The sequence below is a fragment of the Chenopodium quinoa genome, unplaced genomic scaffold (genome assembly GCF_001683475.1).
Source record: "Chenopodium quinoa cultivar QQ74 unplaced genomic scaffold, ASM168347v1, whole genome shotgun sequence".
Lineage (NCBI taxonomy): Eukaryota > Viridiplantae > Streptophyta > Magnoliopsida > Caryophyllales > Amaranthaceae > Chenopodium > Chenopodium quinoa.
Window position 1 is genome coordinate 7365873 of NW_018743331.1, and position 21312 is coordinate 7387184.

The 21312-nt window shown below is 37.6% G+C and overlaps 1 protein-coding gene across 1 annotated transcript; it reads left to right on the plus strand.

The window, feature by feature from the left end:
- The first annotated feature begins 11311 nt into the window (after nucleotides 1-11311).
- On the plus strand, nucleotides 11312-21110 carry LOC110737864 (zinc finger BED domain-containing protein RICESLEEPER 1-like). The gene is made up of 4 exons (XM_021918214.1): nucleotides 11312-11491; nucleotides 18504-20496; nucleotides 20575-20637; nucleotides 20737-21110. The coding sequence occupies exons 2-3, from the start codon at nucleotides 18534-18536 to the stop codon at nucleotides 20622-20624; spliced, it is 2013 nt and encodes a 670-aa protein (XP_021773906.1). The 5' UTR covers nucleotides 11312-11491; nucleotides 18504-18533; the 3' UTR covers nucleotides 20625-20637; nucleotides 20737-21110.
- The last annotated feature ends 202 nt before the right edge of the window (nucleotides 21111-21312 follow it).

Here is a 21312-nt window from a genome sequence, read left to right on the forward strand (position 1 = left end):
GCGAAATTCATTATTCAATATTTGGTAATTACCTAAATTTTATTTTATATTAGTTCTACCTTATAGGGGTCAAAATCCCATCATCCATTATTTAAACAATTCAGTCAGCCATGGCCAAGTAGGGTCAAAAGACTTCTAAACAGATGGTTCACTGGAAGAGTTGAGCTTATGTTATGTGTTTAACGATGCACTTCTTGGAAGACAAGGGTAGAGAATTATTGAAGCACCCAACTCTCTTCTAAGAAGGGTGACGAAGGCAAAGCGCTTCCTGAAATGCTCTTTTCTTGAGTCTTCTTTGAGCTCTGTTAGTAGTTTCTCTTGGAAGAGTATATTGGGGTCAAGATATTTAAATGTGGAGGGTGGGGAATAGTTCCAATTTTGATGTTTTGAGTGACTTGTGGCTTGCGGATTATTATGGTCGTTTTGCAACTAGTGAAAGGGTGGCTAAGATTGACAATACAAGGTCCAAGATCTTATTGACTTCGATACAAAGGACCGAAATGTGAGCTTGATTGAAGAGTATTTCAATGAATGAGATGTCAAGAGCATTCTCTCCATCTCTTTGATCATTATTGAGTTGCAAGATGAAATAACGTGGGCTTAATCTATGAATAGCGAGACGATTAAAACAGCTTATATGTTGGGTAAGAAATGTAACATGGATGATTTTCATACCGCTTTTGTTGATATATGGTCTTTGGATGTCTCTCCAAAAGTAAGACACTTCTTATGGAGGTTATGCACAAATACTCTCCCTGTACGTGATCTTCTACATAGGCATCACATGGAATCAGTTGGGTGCCCCTGGTGCCAAAGCGTAAGAGAAAGTGTTTAGCTTGATATCTTTGATTGCCTGAAGGTCAGAGAGCTTTGGGAAGATTGTGGTTGTGTGAGTATGACTAATAGGAGTAAGGGTGAGAATTTGTGCGATATGGTGGAAAGTTGGAGGAGTTTGGATGCAAAAACAAGACATAAAGGGGCTTTCTTGGCTTGGTGTATTTGGGGTGAGCGCAATTGCAAGGTGTTTGATATAATGTCACCCCAAATGGTGTTCTCTTAAAGCGTGTAATCATGTTGGTAGAAGAACATGGCAAGTATTCAGCTGGTGTTTATAGCAAAGGAGAAAGAAAGTTCGAAAGTCTGGCAGCCTCCCCCTCCCGATTTTATTAAGATAAATGCGGATGCTTCTTTGTCAACTAAGGGATGGGTGGGCTTGGGGACAGTAGCTAGGGATCATAAAGGCTACATTTTATTGCTGCAACACATTGGACTTGAGCTCACTGGTCACCACAAGTTGCTGAAACAAAGGCCATGGAGCTAGCTACTAAACTTGGCCGCAAATATGGGTATGAAAGGGAATAATCCTCAAAATTGACTACCAATTTCTCGCAACAAGGCTACATTTTATCGTATTACTCGTCTTTTATGTCTGTTAGATGGTATCATGTAAAGAAATAGGGTAATTTTGTGGCTCATCATCTCGCAAAACTTTTTCCGTTTGGCCATGAGCAAGCATGTGAAAACTGTTACCCACAAGACATTGCTCCCTATTGATGGATAATTCATCATCTACATATATAATTCTTACTATATGGTTTCTTTAAAAAAAAAAAAAAACCTACATATAAAAACGGACGTTTTCCCAAACTAAGCCAATTTTGCTAGATTTTAACCAAAATGGTTGCGTGGCAAAAGTTTACCAAACTAAGCTTCTAGGCTAAAACGCTGTCTCGGACAGCGTTTTATGCCTGGTTTTTTTTTTAAAAAATAATTGAACTTAAAAACGCTATTTAAGACAGCGTTTCTAGTTGTTGACTTTTTTTTTTGAAATTTTCTTAAATTCTGAGTTTTTAATAAATTGGAAAAAAAACATTACCTAAAACGCTGTCTTATAGATAGCGTTTTAGTCTTTACTAAAAACGCTGCCTGAGACAACGTTTTTATGTTTAAATGAAACGCTGCCTCAGACTGCGTTTCTATGGTTTTTGTTTCGTGTTTCGCAGGCTGCAGTTCATTCTTAATTCTCATCACTCTCACTCTCACTCTAACTTTCACTCTCAATCGCTGCCGCCACAAAAGTCAACCACTGCTGCCGCCGGTGCTGCTGCCACCGCCACTGTGTTGCTGCTACCCCTCTCCATTCAATTTCGTGGTAAACCCTAAATTCAAACTAGTGTAATGTTGCTAATAATTAATTGCTGCCCCTCTTAATTGTTCAAATTAACACAAATTGTTGCTAATAATTAATGAAAATGTTGTAAATTGTTGATAATTTTTTATGGTAATGTGGTGCATTATTGATGAAATTGTTCATGAAATTGTTGATGGTAATGTGGTACATATATGTGAAGTAGTTGAAATTATTGATGGTAATATGTGAAATATAATTGTTGATAATTATAGATTATTGGTGAGAAGACGGTTATTTCATTATTGATAATTTATCTACCATTTCATATTAGTTTATTGTTTAAAATATTAGTTTGTTAGTAATCGTTTTGCATTGAAAACTAAACTAAGAGTTTATAAATGGAGTTATTGCTTAGTTTGTGGGCAACATTTTTTACCTTACTCTAGATATAATTTATCCTAATATGTGTTTTGGTTATGTAGAATATGACTGGACAAAATGTAGTGTTGTTATGCCGGTGGGGAGGTGAAATTTTGTGTGATGGATCAAATGTTGAGTATAGTGGAGGAATATGGAACCAGTAACACTTGAACCGAACATAACAGTCAATGAATTGATGAACGAGGTTCATAGTAGTATTGGTCCAAACCCAATGAATGTTGAACTGAACATTAAAATGAGGTTTGATACTAGTCATGGGGTTCAAGTGTTACCTGTCTCTACGAACCGACATTTGAAAGCTTTGAGGAGCATTGTTGCAATGAAGGGTGTTCCCAATGAGATATATGTAGAAACGGTGCCTATATGTACCCAACAAAGTACTCGGGCAGAACAACAAGCTACATATGTCTCTGATTACAACACCGTGTCCTTCCAAGCGCCCTCAAACCACATTCCATCGAATGAATATGGGATGGGATCTTTTAGTCAAATGCTGCAGGACGACCAATTTCACTTGCCGTTAAGTTCTCTTATAGCTTCACCAGTACATGCGGGGGGATGTGTGACAATGTCCGGCTAACTCGGTACGTCGTCATCGAACACCGTGGCATCTTCACCGATGCAATTGCATAGATATTCGCCTATGAAAGATGATGTTCAAGCATCACCGTCTCGAAAAGAGCCAAATCATTTTGATGGTATTATGAATAATGAGTTGTCGGTGTATGATGTGTATGCGGAAACAAATGATGAGGACGATATTGAAGAGGAAAGGCCCGCACTGGGAGACATGTGTCACTGAAGTACTATCTACTGATCACCCATACTTGGATCGTCCATAATATATGTGAAGTCGTTTGTGCGGAAAGATCCGTCCTTGAAAGTTGAATTCATACAGGAACTAATCTCCAAGCAATTTCATTTTGATGTCCCGTATCGACGAGCGTGGTATGCCAAGGAGAAAGCTATAGCTGAAATATTTGGGGATTGGGAGAGTTCTTACGGCAGACTTCCGCACTTCATGCAAGCACTACTACGGTCAAACCCGGGTACATGTGTCGTAGGGAAACACAAAGCTTTGGTGGACGGTGTGTACTACAGCAACATGGAAGTGTTTGAACGAGTGTTTTGGGCCTTCGGTCCTTGTATCGACGACTTTAAACATTGTATTCCTGTTATCTATATCGATGGGACGCACTTGTACGGGAGTATAAAGGAACACTGTTGGTTGCTACAAGTGTTGATGCAAGCTTCCAAGTATTTCCTCTCGCATCTGCGGTGGTTGAAGGGGAAAACACATCCAGCTGGTCTTGGTTCCTAGGATGTATTCAGGATCGTGTCACGCAACGAGATGACCTCTATGTTATATCTGATCGACATCCTGGGATCATTGCAGCAATGAATGATCCTAATGTAGGATTCACTCAGCCGCGAGCCTATCACAGGTTTTGTATCCGCCACATAGCTTCTAACTTGAAGACTCACGTGCGAAGTAACGACATGAGAGATATGTTCAAGGCTGCGGCGTACCAAAGACAGGAAAGAAAACTTCAAGCTGATTTGTGTTTCATTGGTGTGGCATGTACCAAGGCCATGAAGTACATTGCTCAAGTCCCGTTCACTATGTGGTCTCTCTTTCACGACAATGGTCACAGATATGGGATTTGTACTACAAACTTCTCGGAAACATTTAACAATGTGTTGAAGGGAGCTCGGTTTCTACCGATCATGTCCCTTGTCGAGTTAACCTTCCATAGAGTTAACACGTATTTCACTTTGAGAAGGGAGTCTTCCGAGGCTAGGTCTGATCAGGGACTTCCATACCCCCCAAAGGTCACTGCGATCCTGGAGAAGAACACCGCAAAAGCCAGATATCATAGAGTGGATGCGTATAATCGCCGTTTGCATATTTACCAAGTGACAACATAGAAGGGAGAGCGAAATGGTAGTAAAGGAGGCCACAAGCATACTGGTAACTGGCAGTTGAGAACGTGTACATGCAACAAACCGAAGATATTCCACCTCCCATGTTCTCATGTTCTAGCAGTCTGTGCAACGTATTCACTGTTGGAGCGGCCGTGGGTGGATCCTTTACTGCAATCGGCCGCCTACACGAACACCTATGCACCACAGTTCTAGCCTATCCCCTGCGAGACAACCTAGGCACAGTGGGCACCGTACGTTGGCCCTAAACTCATTCCGGAGGGCACCATGGTTCGTGGAAAAGGTCGTCCAAGAACGAAGCGCATACGCAATGAAATGGATGACACCAACCGGCCCCCGACCTAATGCAGTCGTTGTCACCTGCTGGGTCACAACCGAACTACTTGTCCATCTAGACCGACGTAGGACCTAAGTTTATATTTGTTATTTGTTGTAGTAGTATCTAGTAGTGTTATTTTGAATATTTTGTACCAGATTATCTAAAGTCTGTATAATTGCGGTCACTTGGATGATTTATATGTACTACTTTGGATGTTGTAAGAAATTTTCTGTCTTTGCCTTTAAATCGTTAAATCGTCCATCTTATGTTAAATTGCTATTCCACTTATTCTGTTGGTGTTTGGTATGTAACGTTTTTAATGAACAGACACCATGCATGGACAGGATAGGACACCCAGACCCCTTGACCCTTCTGTCCTGACTCTGCAGGACACACATCGGAGCGTCGACGTATGGAACCAGACAGTAATATTTCATCTGTTACTTTTCTGGATTCATTGATCATGTACTATCTAATATTAATTACAAACGGATCATGCTTTTTCAGGGTGACATAGCAAAGGTGCTGATTTGCAGGCACTACATTACCTGGGCTCTGGGCGGTTAGGTTGTCGATGAATGTTGTCTTGTGTACGTCGAGTACGCTGGCTTTGGCGGTATTCATCGGGTGGCGTTCAGGGAGATCGACCGACAGCTTGTCACTGCGCTAGTGGAGAGATGGAGGCAGGAGACGCACTCCTTCCATCTACCAGTTGGGGAGGCCACCATAACATTGTGGGACGTCGCGATACTAATGCGCCTTCCTGTGCATGGGACTGTGGTGACAGGATATGCGATAGTCGATCCAGCTGGTTTGGTAGTCTGGGTTCTTGGGGTGCAACCGGGTCCCGACGACATCAGGGGCTCCGGGTTGAGGACCGGCTGGTTACGAGATACTTTCGGTGCCATGCCTGCGGACGCTGATGACGTCACAGTTCAGAGATACGCTCGAGCATACCTCTTCTTGCTCATATCCGGCGTGTTGTTCGGGAACAAGAGCGGGAGCCATATGCAGCTTATTTACCTACAGCTGTTATACCACGACTGGGATCATATCCGTGGATACAGCTGGGGTAGTGCCTGTTTGGCGATGTTGTATCGCAACCTCTGTAGGGCCTCCCAGAGTGGTGCAGTCGAGATCTGTGGACCTCTGATCGTGCTTCAGGTAACCAACCTAGTTTTTCACAAGCTATTTAGGCAATGACCACGGATCATACTTAACATAGTTTTTTATTTTGCTATTGCAGTTATGGGCTCGGGAGCACATCCACGTAGGAAGACCAAGTAGGCCTGCTGTACATCGTCGAGGGCAGCAGGACAGGGATGACCAGTATGAGCCGTACATTGCTCCACTGCTCCTTGCAGCTGATGAGGCATACAGTTGCAGGTTTGTAACATTTGTCAGTCTTTTTTGCCCCCATACGGTTTCATTTTGCTAACAAACAAAACAACTTTGTTGCCATAGGTGGGTGGTCCCCAGACTCACACAGGCGCATGCGGTGACAGGTCTTCCGTACTACCGAGACGCCCTTGATCGACTCACTAAGCAGCATGTGGAAACTTTTTAGATATTTGTAAACAATTATGTGTTGTGTATACTGTATGTGGACTAACTTAAGTATAATATTTATTTTTGATGTGTTATTGCAGATCACCTGGGATCCGTATGTATCGGAGTTGGTAGATGCCATGCCTGCACATCTACTGGACCATCAGGAAGAGTGGCGTGCCAGAGTCCCCCTGATTTGTTTCAAGGTCGTGGAGAGTCACCTACCCGACCGCGTCATGCAACAGTTCCAACTACGCCAGCCTATTCCCCAGCATTGTGACACTAGTGTATGCCTTCACGACATTGACTGTCAGGGAAAGGGGAAGACGAACTGGGCATTGGAGCATTGGCGTTTCCTTGAGCTATGGCAGCAACGGCTGGAGTTCGTCGTTGGCGGTGACCCGATGCAGAGCGACATGGATCCTCATGATCCGTACATGGTGTGGTACAGGCGTATCACACGCCGTTTCATCAACCCCAGCTACACACCACCGTCCACACATTATCGGCCAGCACATGACGTCATTCGCGGATATGTGAGTTTCATTTTTGTACTTATCGTCCTCATTTTTTTATTTTTTTATATATCATGTAACTGACTGATCGATGATTACTGCAGGCGGTGGATATGGTGTCGATGTTTGATGCACTGTCACTCACCCTTGCAGACGGACCCACCAGATCCCAAGTCGTGCGGATGCGAGATATGTCCGTGACTTCCTTACAGAGACATGGTCACAGTTATCTCATCCACCAGCGGGACGGTCAAGATAGTGGATCCTCCTTCTAGGCACAGCTCGACCCCAACCAGAGTAGCGGTGGATGTAATCCCCCATATTTTACTTAGTAAATAATAGTTATATTTTTTTATATATACAATATTTTATAATAATTCTATACTTGTATAAATAATTTTTTTGGAAAGATTTGACAAAAATAAAAACAAGAATTTTTAAACCCATATTTCCATTTTAACTAAGTAAATTTACTCCTTATTTCCCCTCATTCACATTTTAATTAAGGAAATGTACTCCTTATTTCCATTCTTAAAACCCTCCTAAAAACCTACTGCTTCCCCTACTCCTTTTCCCTTGCTTCCCTACCTCATTCACGAAACACACACACACAAAAAAAAAAAAACACACACACACACAAGAACCCTCGCTGCTGCTGCCTTCGTTGCTACTGCTGCCTGAAACCGTCGTTGCTGCCTCCACCACCGGCGACTTTCGCTGCTGCTATGGCCGCTGCCCAGCCGGGTTCCTTCCCCTTCTCTTTTAGCTTCTCTCTTTCTTGTTTAATCTCCTTTAAAGTTTCGATTTTTACATGAATTTTTCAATGTTTAATAATTATTGTAGTTTGATTATGTTTATGAGTTATGAAAGATTGTAAATTTATGAATTATACTTTACTTGAATAATGGAATAAATTTCAGATTTGGTTTATGTGAAAATTGAGGGTTTAAATGTTGATTTTCATGATTTTAGGGTTTAATAACGTGTTGCTAAAGTTATTCAATTTAAGCATGATTTTGTTGTGATTTTGCTATGACTATGATGATGTTTAGTTCAACAGCAAGTTCTAAATTTTTTCGTAATTAATTTCTGAATTTCCGTTCGAAAATTTTCTTAATCATGTTTTAATCGCGTTTTGACTGTAACTCGTCTGATTTTCGCAAAAACAATAGTGTTTTTCATGGGTAAACGATGCTCTAATCAAAACTCACTACCTATGGTAGTGAACACCACCCTCTCGTGGCCAAATTCAGCTTTTAAGTATGGTTTTCGTGCAGTTTTTTATTTTTATCGAAGGTTTAATTGAGTTTTTATGAAACTAATTAAATTATAATTATATATTTCAAGTTTAGATTATAGTATTCATACGCTTTACTATTAAATTAAATTTTCAGATTTTAATCTTAGTTTAAATATCTTTAAATCATGGTTTTATGATTGATTTTCAAGTTCTCAACACACTAACGTGCTATATAACGATTATTTCAAATGAAAACGTTTATGCAGTTGTTTTATAATTTTAAACTAAATTTTCAGATTTATAATTTTACTTTAAAGTGCTGAATTTTTATGCTATAAGCTATACTTTTATGATTTTTAGCATATAAACTCATAGTTCAAGTACTAAATTATTAACTTTGGCTGTTGGGAATAACTTAAGGGCATTATTTCAATGATTTAAAGGATTTTAAGTAGTTTGGTATCGCTGTAAAATATATTGCTTGGGTGTTGATTGAACTACTGTTATTCTTTTTAGGAGAGGACTTCGTAGAAGGTGACTTCTAGCCTTAAAGTGGCCAACCAATTCGTGTACTCAAGGTACGTACAAGAATACGAGGAACCTTGATTTAGGAGCATGCTTAGGGACTTGGAAAAACCTAGAATCATGCTAGGGAACTTGTGGATTGGTTGACATTGTTTGGTAATGAGTTGATTGATGATAAATGTGATGATTACTTTAATTCATGTATGAGAAATTTGCATCGATTTTCCTTATGGGCATTATTTATGCAATAATTTGCAAAGAGAGCTTAGAGGCAAAGCTACAAGTATACATATGGAATGAATAATTTTGGTTACTTATTCATTTATATTGAAATGGAATTAATAAAGGTAGAGTTAAAGTCTTATAAGACAAGATTGTGGATATGAGGTGCCTTATGCATTTAAGGTGTTTATACACCGAGGTAGTTAAAGGATTCAATAATAAATGTTGTTTGTCACTGATAAATTAAGAATTGAACTGGAAACTTGAATGATTTGAATGATTGATGTATGATTGGTTGTGTTGTTTGCATATGAGTCATCACCAAATTTAAACTAGTAAATCACGTAAAGTGCAAGAAGGATGAGCAATAAAACTCTAGATTTGTGCACATCTAGAGTAATGACAAACAGGGGTTGGGGTTCACGGGGTATTAGCCGTGCACTTTTCAGAGGCCGTCTGATCTACGAGTCTCTTGTTTTAAATTCTTTTAAAATTATAATAAGTTAGATGAGATCTCATGCTAGCTATGGCCACGGAGTCGCGCCCGTCTGCCATTGGATGTTTATTAATGTCTTCCGAAAAGAGGCTTAGGGTTTTCTTATTTAATGTTCCGGAATGGAGCACAGGGGGACAACCTGGTCTATTGCTTAATCCAATCAATTAATGAAGTGATCAATGCTATTTAAATAAAAACTTAGTAATGAGTAACTATGGAGTCATGTGTTTGAGTCAATGATAATATTGTGAGTGTGTGGAATGCTTGTTAGTATCATGCTAGAACTCTTTACTATATTTCGTAACTTGTATGTACTCAGCGTTGCTGATTGCGTGCTTTTGTGTGTTTTTTTTTTGTCATGGCCTTCGCCTTCAATGACCCTGTAATGATCCAATTATTACACTTGTAATATTGGGGAGCAGATTCATCACAAGTTTTTGCATAAACTGTCTTGCATCAGGGTGATGGGATTTGAGTGGAGCGTTGGTTAATTACTTAGCTTATTTCACTTCATAGACTGAGTTTATTTTGACTATAATTTTACTTACTTCCTATTTTATATGGATTTTGAATAAAGCATTTATGGTTCCAACTTGTAAGTCTAAAGCCTAATTTTGGTTTTTAGTTTCAAAACTTATATCCTTTTCTTTAAAAAAAAAAAAAAAAACTAAGTCAGTTTTCCGCTGCTGATTTCTGAAACTAGCTTTAACGTTTGAACACGTGGTGGTAGCACTCCAATAATTCTCTCACATGTTATTACAGGTTACACGTTATATAGGTTATTACAGGTTATGCAGGTTAATACAGAATTTTACAGGTTTTTGTAAAGAGAATTATTGGGGTGTTACAGTGGAGGTGATCATACGACACCCACAGACGCAGAGGAGTACATCATCCACACTACTGCGCCCACCGGGACTCAGGAGGACACATCATCTAGCCAGCTCACTCCCCCACCGCCCTGAGACCCATTCACTATCATTTCTCATTACACTCGGCGTCATAGACGGACGGATGACAATCAGGCTAGGGAACCTTTATCCCGAATTGATGAGTAGGGATAATATCGTATGATTTATTTGTTGTAGACAAACATTTTCTAGAATGCTGTATATAACGATTACATTATTAATATAATACATGTTTGTTGAATGAATCTGTGCGTGGTTTGATGTTTAGTTTCCTTATTATCCAAACCGGACTTATGTTAGTCAAAATAGATCCTTCTAGGCCGATTTGTATCAAACAACAGACATTTGAGATCCATAATCAGAAACGGGGTAGAAGCGATGGCCCGTGGTGGTTAATGTGGTGGTTCATGGTGGTTTTAGTGCTGTGGTGGACGGTGGTGGAAAGGTTGGGGCTGGTGGTGGAGGTGGTTGAAGTGTTGTTGGGGGTAGTTGGACCGTTTTGAAGTGCATAAGGGTGGTCGAAACTGGTGGAAGATGGTGGTCGATGGTGGTCGATGGTAGGGGTTGGTGGTGGGGGTGGTGGTTGACTGTGGTGGCTAAATCAAGGCAGGGGGTGGTGTGTTGGGGCAGAAATTAGAGTACAAAGGCTGCAAACTGCTGTTGTATTGCAGACCAGCAGAGAAACGCTGTCCCAGACAACGCTTTATGTTGTACATAAGACGCTGTCTCAGACAGCGTTTTATGTGTTTACTATTTTATTTTTTCCCTTTTAATTTTAAAATATCTGAAAATACAAAAAAAATTTACAAAAAAGTCAACAACTAAAAATACTGACCGAGATAATAAAAAACCAGACATAAAACGCTGATCGAGATAGCGTTTTAGCCTGAAAGGTTAGTTTGGTAAATAATTTTACCACGCAATCATTTTGGTAAATATTTACCAAAAATGGCTTAGTTTGGAGAAAAGTCCTATAAAAACGAAATTTCACCGTTGATAATATTTAGATCTAACTGTTACATTATGTGTCGTGCCATTAATCTATATTTTCATATTTATGTTTTTATTTTTGGCCCCTTTGAAGCTTTTCACTTCTACGCTGCATCTCTCTCTCTATCTCTCCTCCATTGAAGCGTATTTCGAGTTCTCCATTGAAGCGGCTTCTGAGCTTTCTCTTCTCTATTGAACCAGCTTCTTCGGTAAGCTACTTTTTTTCTTTTTTTCATTCTATAATCGAATTTCAATTTCACAATCTAGGGTTTATCGTTAATTTAATCGTCACTTTGTCAGTATAGTCAATTTAGGGGTTCTTCTAAGTTGTATTATTGAACAATTTATTGGTTGTAATTACTGAGCTATGAATAATTATAGTGAGCAATTTTGTTGATACTCTTAACTTCTTAAGCGAGAAGAATTTTATGTGATTTTGGAGCCTAATTTGATGATTGAATTACATTTGGTTGCTAATGTGTTGCACGATTTTGTTTTTAACCCTTAAATGTTAAGATGAAAGTATGAAATTGGATCTTTTCCGCTCCGCCATCTTGGCTCAGGGACGGGCCTAATTGGAATCGGAATTGAAATTATCTACATTTTGATTGTTATCATTATTAATTGACAAGTATTAGTTCATTATTTGATATAATTCAATTGGAAGTCTACAGTAATTGATGGTTTACAGTGTTATCACATTGTGTGTTTGATGAAACTGGATTATTTAATCGAACTAAACATTAAAGCCAATGAATACATATCAGAGTGAAGATGTAAAATAGGATGGATTTGACTTTTTCAAATGTTGTATTCTTGTTTATGAAAAGAAATACTCTGTTTAATCCTCCTCTACTTCAAGCGAAATTTGAAATACAGAACTCCATGATCATGAACAGAATACTCCTTGATTGCAAGCAAGTCAGCAAAATTCCTCTCCATCACATAATTTTTTTTAGTTTGTATGAAAGATTATTACTTTTTATGTTTATTTTTGATTTTATTTAGTACGCGGTCAGTGTGCCCTATCACTCTTTAAGTCCTGGATCCACCACTGCTTTCAACCATCTTTTGTCGTGTATTTTCTTCACTTATCAATTTGGAAAAATTAACAAGAAAGGTCCCAACTATTACTAGTCTTCTTTAAAAGGGCCAACCTTTTGATTAACTTTGGACAAACCCAACTATTTTGTGTAGTTCACAAGCTTGGACCCAACCTGTATCCGACCTACTATTGTAGGTAAAATATGTCACGTGTATATCACGTGACCTTGAATTTACAAAAATCAAAATTTTCCCCTTTCTTTTTGATTTCAATAAAACCTCCCTCCAATATTGCAATTTTTTCTTCTCTTAAAATTGTTGCAACTTTTTAAAACTTAAAGTTATTGCATAAATCAATCCAATATGCATAGTGGTAAGCAACAATCGTCAGATTAGACTACAAGTTAAATTATGTAATAGGAATTTACGTAGTTATTAATTATCTACCAATTTATGTAATACATGAGCAAAATCTACATTATAATGGATTACATATTGCCACAACCACCCCACGTCCCCTACCAATTAATAAATCATCACCATCAAAGCAACCCCAGCCACAAAACCACCAACCCAGACCACCCCCACATACCAACTACCCACGCACATAAGAAAAATCACCATCATCTTCCCACAAAAAAAAAAAAAAAAAATCACCATTGTCAATGACACCACCAGTCCACCACCACCACCTACCTGCGAGCCTAGATCCACTGCAAAATTACCACCGATTAACCCATCCATCTCCATAGCAAGTTTAAAACCCACCCTCTCAACCACCACAAAATCGTCACCAAGAACTTACCCATCGACAACATCATAATAATACACCCCCATCAATGACCTTTTCGAAGCCACCAACTCACCCTTACAACAACCCACCTGCCGATGCTAGTGAGGCCACCGTAAAGCCCCCAACACAATAACCTTATCAACCTTCGCCTGGAGAAATTGATGGCCATATATGATGTATAGAAGAGGAGGTTAAGCAAAGAGAGAGAAGATGAGTAGCCATCAATTGGCCATGGTTGCGGGATAGCAGAAACGTAGGCCTGCCAGTTTGAGGTGGCTTGAGTGTTGTGGATGGGAAGTAGTGGAGAGAGTGAAATAATGGGAACTAGAAGAAAAATGGTGGTGGTGGAAATTCAAGTGGTTGACTGGTGGTTATGTTGTGGAGATTAGGAGGACTGAGTTGTGGTGGTTATGGTGTAATAGGTTTATAATTGAAATTTTTTTTTAATTAAAAAGTTTGCCGGTTCAATAGGTAACAAGTCACACTACTACACTAGACTGTTTTGAGAAAACATAAGTATAGCTGGGTCTGTCCAAAGTTAATTAATAGGTTGGCCCTTTTAAAGAAGATCAGTAATAGTTGAAACCTTTGTTGTTAATTTTTCCTATCTATTTGTATATTTTCTTTTTTTTTATTTGAATTTTCCTGTTGATTTTTACTATCTTAGTCACATGTGAAAATGATGGATTTTGCCTGATTTGATGTTTTACTGTTGAATTCTTGTTGTTAACATATTCAATTGGGTTTTTGTTGACTTTGTTTTGTTGGTGTTATATGTCTGATTAGAGTCTATGTCCTGTGCTTAATTGTAGTTGAATGATCATATTATCTTGTTTCCAATATGTTATTGATTGAATACTATGTTTTGGGGTGATTTGTCTTTTTAAGGAGGGAGCAGAGTAGAAAAGGGCAATAAAGGGCATAATAAAGTTTTGTTTGATTGAATTAATTACTATATATAATCTATGAATTTGATTGAATAAGAAATTGAGCATTGATCTTTTTTTATTAAAATGAATTTGAGCTGTGGAGGAAATACTTGAAGATGAAAAGAATCACAATACAAAAAATGCCTAATTGCACAATTAGAGTCGCACATCAACACAAATGCACAAGTCAAATTCTTACAGCCACCAAAAAAAAAACTCAGAATACCACTCATCACTCCGAATAAAAAATCAACTTATTCATACCAAAAATCTATTTAAAAGAACAAAAAACGAGGGAAAAATTGAAATACAAAAATTGAACTTGAAACGATGGCCTTTTAATCTAGTACTTGAACAAGATTTGGGAAAAAATTTGAGTAGAGAAAATAACCATAAAAAAGCCCTAGAAATTTATAAGTTAACTGGATTAGGTCATTTTGTTGGATGAGAAGATAGTGTATTAGGTTAGATTCTAACCTCTGATACGTTATGAAGTTTGATGATTAACATGACCTCAATACTATTGGACCAGTTTAACCATTCAACTTATTTTGGCATGAATGGCTTTCTGACCATTCTATGTTAGGATGGAAAACAATAAAATGGGCTTTTTCTTCCTGTGTGCCTACCCTCCTGACATATCTTAGGATGGGTCTAAATTTTGAAGGAAGGTGAGCTGAGTCAGAGATATAGATTGTGAAAGGTTATATGAGAGGTAGATGAGTAGATAGAAGGGTTTAGGGGTAAAGGGGAGAAGGAAGGAGTTCATTTTTCGTTATTTGGATCACAATTAAGTCATTGGGAGAAAGGTAGAAAAGAAATAATAGAATTGGGAAGTGAAATTTAATCTTTTGTAAAACAATTCTTGCTATCCCAAATGATATCAGGCTTGATTAGTGCTCCAACAATAGAAAGTGACAATAGTTAGATCCCTACCTTATTAACCATGTTTTACTAGCCCACCCTTGGAATGACTTGCACCTTAATTAAATTGGTATGATACTTGAGCTAGAACAAGTAAAATTAGATTTGTTAGCTAACATGTCTGGAGACAAACAGAGACAATACAACTGCACCATTTTGTCAACACAGGTGGAATGTGGAGCATTTGGGTTGTACTCCTGCTGATTGCTAGGTGCTTTGAATGCCACAGTTGTTGCTGCTGTAAGATCCCACTTTCCAATCAGGGTGTATCAGTACATGTATTGTTTGTTAAGAAATGAGGATTTGCTTACTTTACTTCTAATCCTTTTCCCCCTTTCCTTAGTCCAGTCCAATTATTGTCTATATAATGGTAAAAAGATCCCATCCTTCCCCTCCAGTTTTTTTGATATAAACCTCCTTTTTTTTTTTTTTTTTTTTTTTTTTTTTTTTGGGAAAACCGGGTAGTACTACATACATGATCTTAGAGGAATCTACTTTGGCTTATTTTGTACATTTAGTTGACTCTATTTCTTTTTAGGTTTCAATAAATACGTTTCCCTAGTATGGGCATTTCCTTGCTATTGGAGTACAAATGTAGGTCAATGGAGGGTAAACATTGCTAATTATTTTATCTTACTGTATTATTTGATATGTATATTTGTTTATTGATTTGAAATATTGATGACACAAGAGTTGTGATAGATCTTAGAATCATAACCAAATTGCGTTCCATTGTTGTAGCTTTTGATTCTATGAGGTTTGAATGTGTTTTCATGTCTGTTTTAAATCAATTTCAACTCACTGAAGATTTTGATAGGAAAGCATTTTTGTTTTGTATTTACTCTGTGTTAGTTTTGGTTAATTCCCTTGGAAACGAAGAAATTACTACCTCCCCCATTGAGGAAATATTAGATTTGTCCTTGATATGCTTGAAATTTTAGTTTGATAATTTGAATCAAGATTCCCTTTTTTTTTTTTTTTCTTTTTTTTTTTTGGAGGAAATAGCATTCCTAATACTTGTGTATGTGAAAATATTTCAATTTGCCAACAGTAGGCAATTTGGTTTTAATGGTTCTGCTAACCATATCCTTTAAATGTATCCATTTTGATGAGGTGGGAACCATTGATTTGTAAGATTAGAAGTCTTTAACAAATATTATTGTGATAATAAAAGGAAATCTCTTCTTTTCTTCTTTGTTACCAATCTTTTGCCTGGCTTAAGCTTTGATGCTTCGTTGTGATTTTTGCTTGTAGTACTAGCATATCTTAAGGGTGAAGTGTTAGAATGTTTTGATGGTAGCCTTTTTTATTTGAATTATATAATGTATTAATTTTGTAAGGTAATATAGAGAGTTGATAAACCAGCCTCTTAGTTTTTTAAAGATCCCTTCCTGCTGGCTGTTTATTTATGTTTGAAGGATTTTCTTAATCATATGGCTAACAGGATTATAGGAGTTCCTACAAAGACAACCTCTAGAGCCTAAACTGGCCCATACAGTGGTATATGTCTTCATATACTCTGCTTGTGGCACTTACTAACTCTCATATTGAATGTTGTTTACTTTTGATGGAAGGCTTTTTTGTAGTTTATCTAGGTAACACTCCACTTTTTGGGCTGTGGGTAATGCATACCTTCTTTGGTAAAGATGACATAAATAGGCTCTCAATTATGTTCTATGGTGCTAAATATTAATGTTATTTGCACCATTGTACTTGTATCTGAATGCTTCTTTCGTAAAGGTGTATGTCGATCTATACTCCATGAGAAGCATTCCTTATTTTGAATATGGTTATGTTGTTGGGATAGCTGTTTATGTGCTGGTATGGTTGCATGTTTGTTCTAATCAGAAATAGATTAATTGGTATTTTTATTAAGTCCTTTGGAGGTAGACAGGTAGCAAAAGACTTATGCTTGCCTTTTTAATTATACCATTGCAAATATGTCCTTCAGCCTTCACATTATCTTACTATCAGTGACTATGTGGTGGTTTGAGTTGGTTTTATCATTTACATTGACTCTATTTTATCACTCCTGAGTCTTGACCATTCTTAATGTCCTTGGATTTACCAGCTAGGCTGTTATGTAATTGTCTTTGCATCTCCCTCAACCTGGATTTCCTTTGCTGAAGAAAATGAGTTTGACAATATCAGATGTTTCACATTATATCTAGCAATAGTGTTAGGGATTACATTATTCTTCTTAAGTCTTTTTATAGTTTTATGATGAGTAACGCATTAACATCTGATCTTTCCCCTAGGCTGGAGCCTTGTTGTACGCATTGACATATTGACTATGATGAATAAGGCATTTACATTTGATCCCCTAGGCTGGAGCCTTGTTGTAAGCATTGACATATTGACTATGATGAATAAGGCATTTACATTTGATCCTTCCCCTAGGCTGGAGCCTTGTTGTAGGCATTGACATATTGACTATGATGAGTAAGTCATTTTATATCTGATCTTTCCCTAGGCAGGAGCCTTGTTTTAGGCATTGACATAATGTGGTATATACAGACATGGGACTTTTACAAATGCAGCATGTTGCTAGAGTAGCTTTAGTTCTGAGCCCTTTGCAACCCCTTAAAACTCATCATGGCTAACTTGATATTGCAAATGATATTGAAATATTTGCTTCAAATTAGAGATTCAGGTTGCTGTCTTTTTTCTGTTTTGCTTTTTAGTGAATAAATTAATTGACAGCATTAATTCTTCACAATTTCCTCCATTTGCTTATAATTTGCTCACTTGGCTTTACATCAATACCAATGTATCCCTTACATTATGTGAGGGAAAAGGTGAGTTGTGATAGTGACATGCATGCAGTGTATGTGAGAATAAAGTGGTGGTCCATTGTCTAAACATGGCAAGTTTAACGAGTGTAGATTTAAGAAGAAATTTTCAAACAAGCAAAGTTAGTAAATTAAAAATAAATAAATAAATCAACAACAACAACAACAACAAATAACAGGGGGAGCATGCTACAGGCCTATAGCTCCTTATTGAATAAAAAAGAAAAGAAAAGTAAAACTAGTAAATTAATAAGTACACTGCTTGCTTTGTTTGGAAAGATGGCATTTTACTTTCCATCGGTATGGTAACACAACAATGGTGATTTTTTTTTTACTACAGCAATTGTTGCATTGTTGTGTGTGTGTGTGTGTGTGTGTTGGGGGAGGGGAGTGGGGGTGAGGGAGAATATTCATGCCTTCAATGGTTTTCATATGAAATTTGTGAAATTCATTAGCTAGATCTGGAGCTTTTTTTTCTGGTTTATGGATTGGGTGATCTTATTGTTGTTCTCTGTCCCCATGATAAGCCTATACTTGTGTACTTCTTGGATAGGGAAGAAGGAGACCTTATATATATATATATATATATATATATATATATATATATATATATATATATATATATATATATATATATATATATATATATAGGGTCTTATATGGTTTTATGCGTGTTGTTCTTATCACTAGGCTGTATCAATCCATTGAAATCATTTTCCTTTTGAATCTTGTTCTGCAGATATTGACACCTAGCCCTACTGCCCATGTGATGGAGATAACTAGTGAGACAGTGATTAAGAAACCGAAGCGGTTGACATCGGTCGTCTGGAATCACTTTGAAAGAGTAAAGAAGGCTGATATATGTTATGCTGTTTGTGTACATTGTAATAAGAGGCTAAGTGGGTCAAGTAATAGCGGAACAACACATTTGAGAAATCATTTGATGCGATGTTTGAAGCGATCCAATTATGATGTTTCTCAGCTGCTTGCTAAGAGAAGGAAGAAGGATAACACCGTAACTCTTACAAGCTATAACTTTGAAGAAGGGCAGCCAAAGAATGAACATATTCCAGTTGCCGCTATTAAGTTTGAGCCAGGGCCTAAAAGGGAAGAGGTTATTTCTATTGGGAGTACGAAGTTTGACCAAGAGCGAAGTAGGATGGATCTTGCTAAGATGATCATATTACATGGTTATCCTTTGGCCATGGTTGACCATATTGGCTTCAAAGTTTTTGTGAAAAATTTACAGCCAATGTTTGATATTGCAACAAACAGTTCACTTGAGCTGGACTGCATTACCATATATGAGAAGGAGAAGAAGAAAGTTTATGGGACCATAGGCAAACTAAGTGGCAGGATTAGTGTTGCTGTTGATTTGTGGAATTCACCTGAGAATGCTAGATACTTGTGTCTTACAGCCCACTATATTGATGAAGAATGGAAATTGCAGAAGAAGATACTAAATTTTATCATGATTGATGCTGCTCATACTGAAGATATACACTCTGAAGTGGTTATCAAATGTCTGATGGATTGGGACATAGAGAGGCGCCTTTTTTCCATGACATTTGGTGATCTTTTCACCAGTGATGATATTGTTTCTAGAATTAAAGACCATTTATCTCAAAATAGGCCTCTTCTTAGTGATGGTAAGTTGTTCGATGTGCGATGTGCAGCACATGCTCTGAAGTTGTTGGTTGGAGATACTATGGAAGTACTAAGTGAGGTGATACACAAGATTAGAGAAAGTATTCGTTATGTGAAAAGTACACAAACAATGCAGGGGAAGTTCAACGAATTAGCCCAACAAGCTGGAATAGATAATCAGAAGAATCTACTAGCGGACTGTCCTACACGATGGAACTCGACATCTGTGATGCTTGAAACAGCACTAACATACAGAGCTGCTTTCTCTCTATTGCAGGAACATGATTCTGCCTATACAGCAGGTTTATCAGAAGAAGAGTGGGAATGGATGAATTCTATTACGGGCTTCTTGAAGCTTTTTGTTGAGATAACCACTTCAATTACCAGCAATAAATCTCCTACATCAAACATATACTTCCCTGAAATTTGTGATGCTCATTTACAGCTTATTGAGTGGTGTAAGAGCTCTGATGAATTTGTCAGATCTATGGCTCTGAAAATGAAAGCTAAGTTTGAAATTTATTGGAATAAATGCAGTTTGTCATTAGCCATAGCAGCTATCTTAGATCCCAGGTTCAAGATGCCATTGGTGCACTATTACTACCAGGAAATTTATGGTAGTAGTGCAGACGACCACATTAAAGAAGTCTCTGATGGGGTCAGGGAGCTTTTCAACGAATATATGATTGGTTCTACATCAGTTTCATTTGATCATGGTGTTGGAAGCAGTTCCAGTGGAATGGGGAGTGACTCTAGGGATAGATTAAAAGGCTTTGACAAATTCCTGCATGAAACTTCACAGGGTAAAAATTCAGTTTCAGACTTGGATAAATATTTGGAGGAACCAGTCTTTCCCCGTAATTATGATTTCAACATTTTTACATGGTGGAAAGTTCATACGCCAAGATATCCTATCCTTTCCATGATGGCCCAAGATGTTCTTGGGGTTCCCATGTCAACTGTCACATCTGAGCTAGCTTTCAGAACTGGAGGCAGGGTTCTGGACCAGTATCGTAGTTCTCTAAGTTCAGATACTGTGCAGGCTTTGATATGCACACAAGATTGGCTGCGAACAGAAGTAGAAGGTATTATATACGACTTTATCATGATCTTTGAAAGTGTCCAGTTTCTGTTTACTGACTGCTATTTTTTTTCTGAACTAGAATCCAGCCCAAGTATTAGTGCTGTGCCTTTGTGCATTGAAGCCATCTAATGCTCATACTATGGTATGCATTTCAACTTGGTTTGATTGAATTGTGCCAGCTCCAGGCCGCCTTATCTTTAGAATTGTAATTGCAATGCTAAGAACATACTTTCATTTGTAGGGTCAGATGGCAAAATGCGTACAAATCCGGCTGTAGGTGAACAATTCAGATTTGCTTGTCTGGATTAAACTTCCGATGCTATTAGAATTTAGGTTTAGGTAATTGCTTTCTGCGGGTGGGAAGCGATTTGTACAAATTGCTCCTTTTTTCTAACCATTGTGGAGAAGAAAATTGAATTAGCATTCTTAAAGAAAATTTTAATTTTTGTTTTTTTTTTTATTTTTCTTTTCTTGTTTCTTGTGCATTGTGATTATGTTATTACTGGGTATAAGTTACTACCCAGAAAGACTAGACGAGGTGCAGCTTTTAATAAACGCAACTAGTGTGTGACCCGAGCTTTGCCCTGGTTGATACTTTAAATAATTTCATTTTTATATTAGATGCTTTAAAAGACTTATTAATTTTTTTAACGTGGGTAAATTAGAATACAATGACAACAATAATTTATTCTACATTCTAATACATGTATGTATTTATATATAAATTTTGGATTAATAGAGCATGAATTAATTCTAGTCAAGATGGTAATACATATGGTTCCCGTACAATGAAGTTTGGAGTTCAAATCTCTTCGCA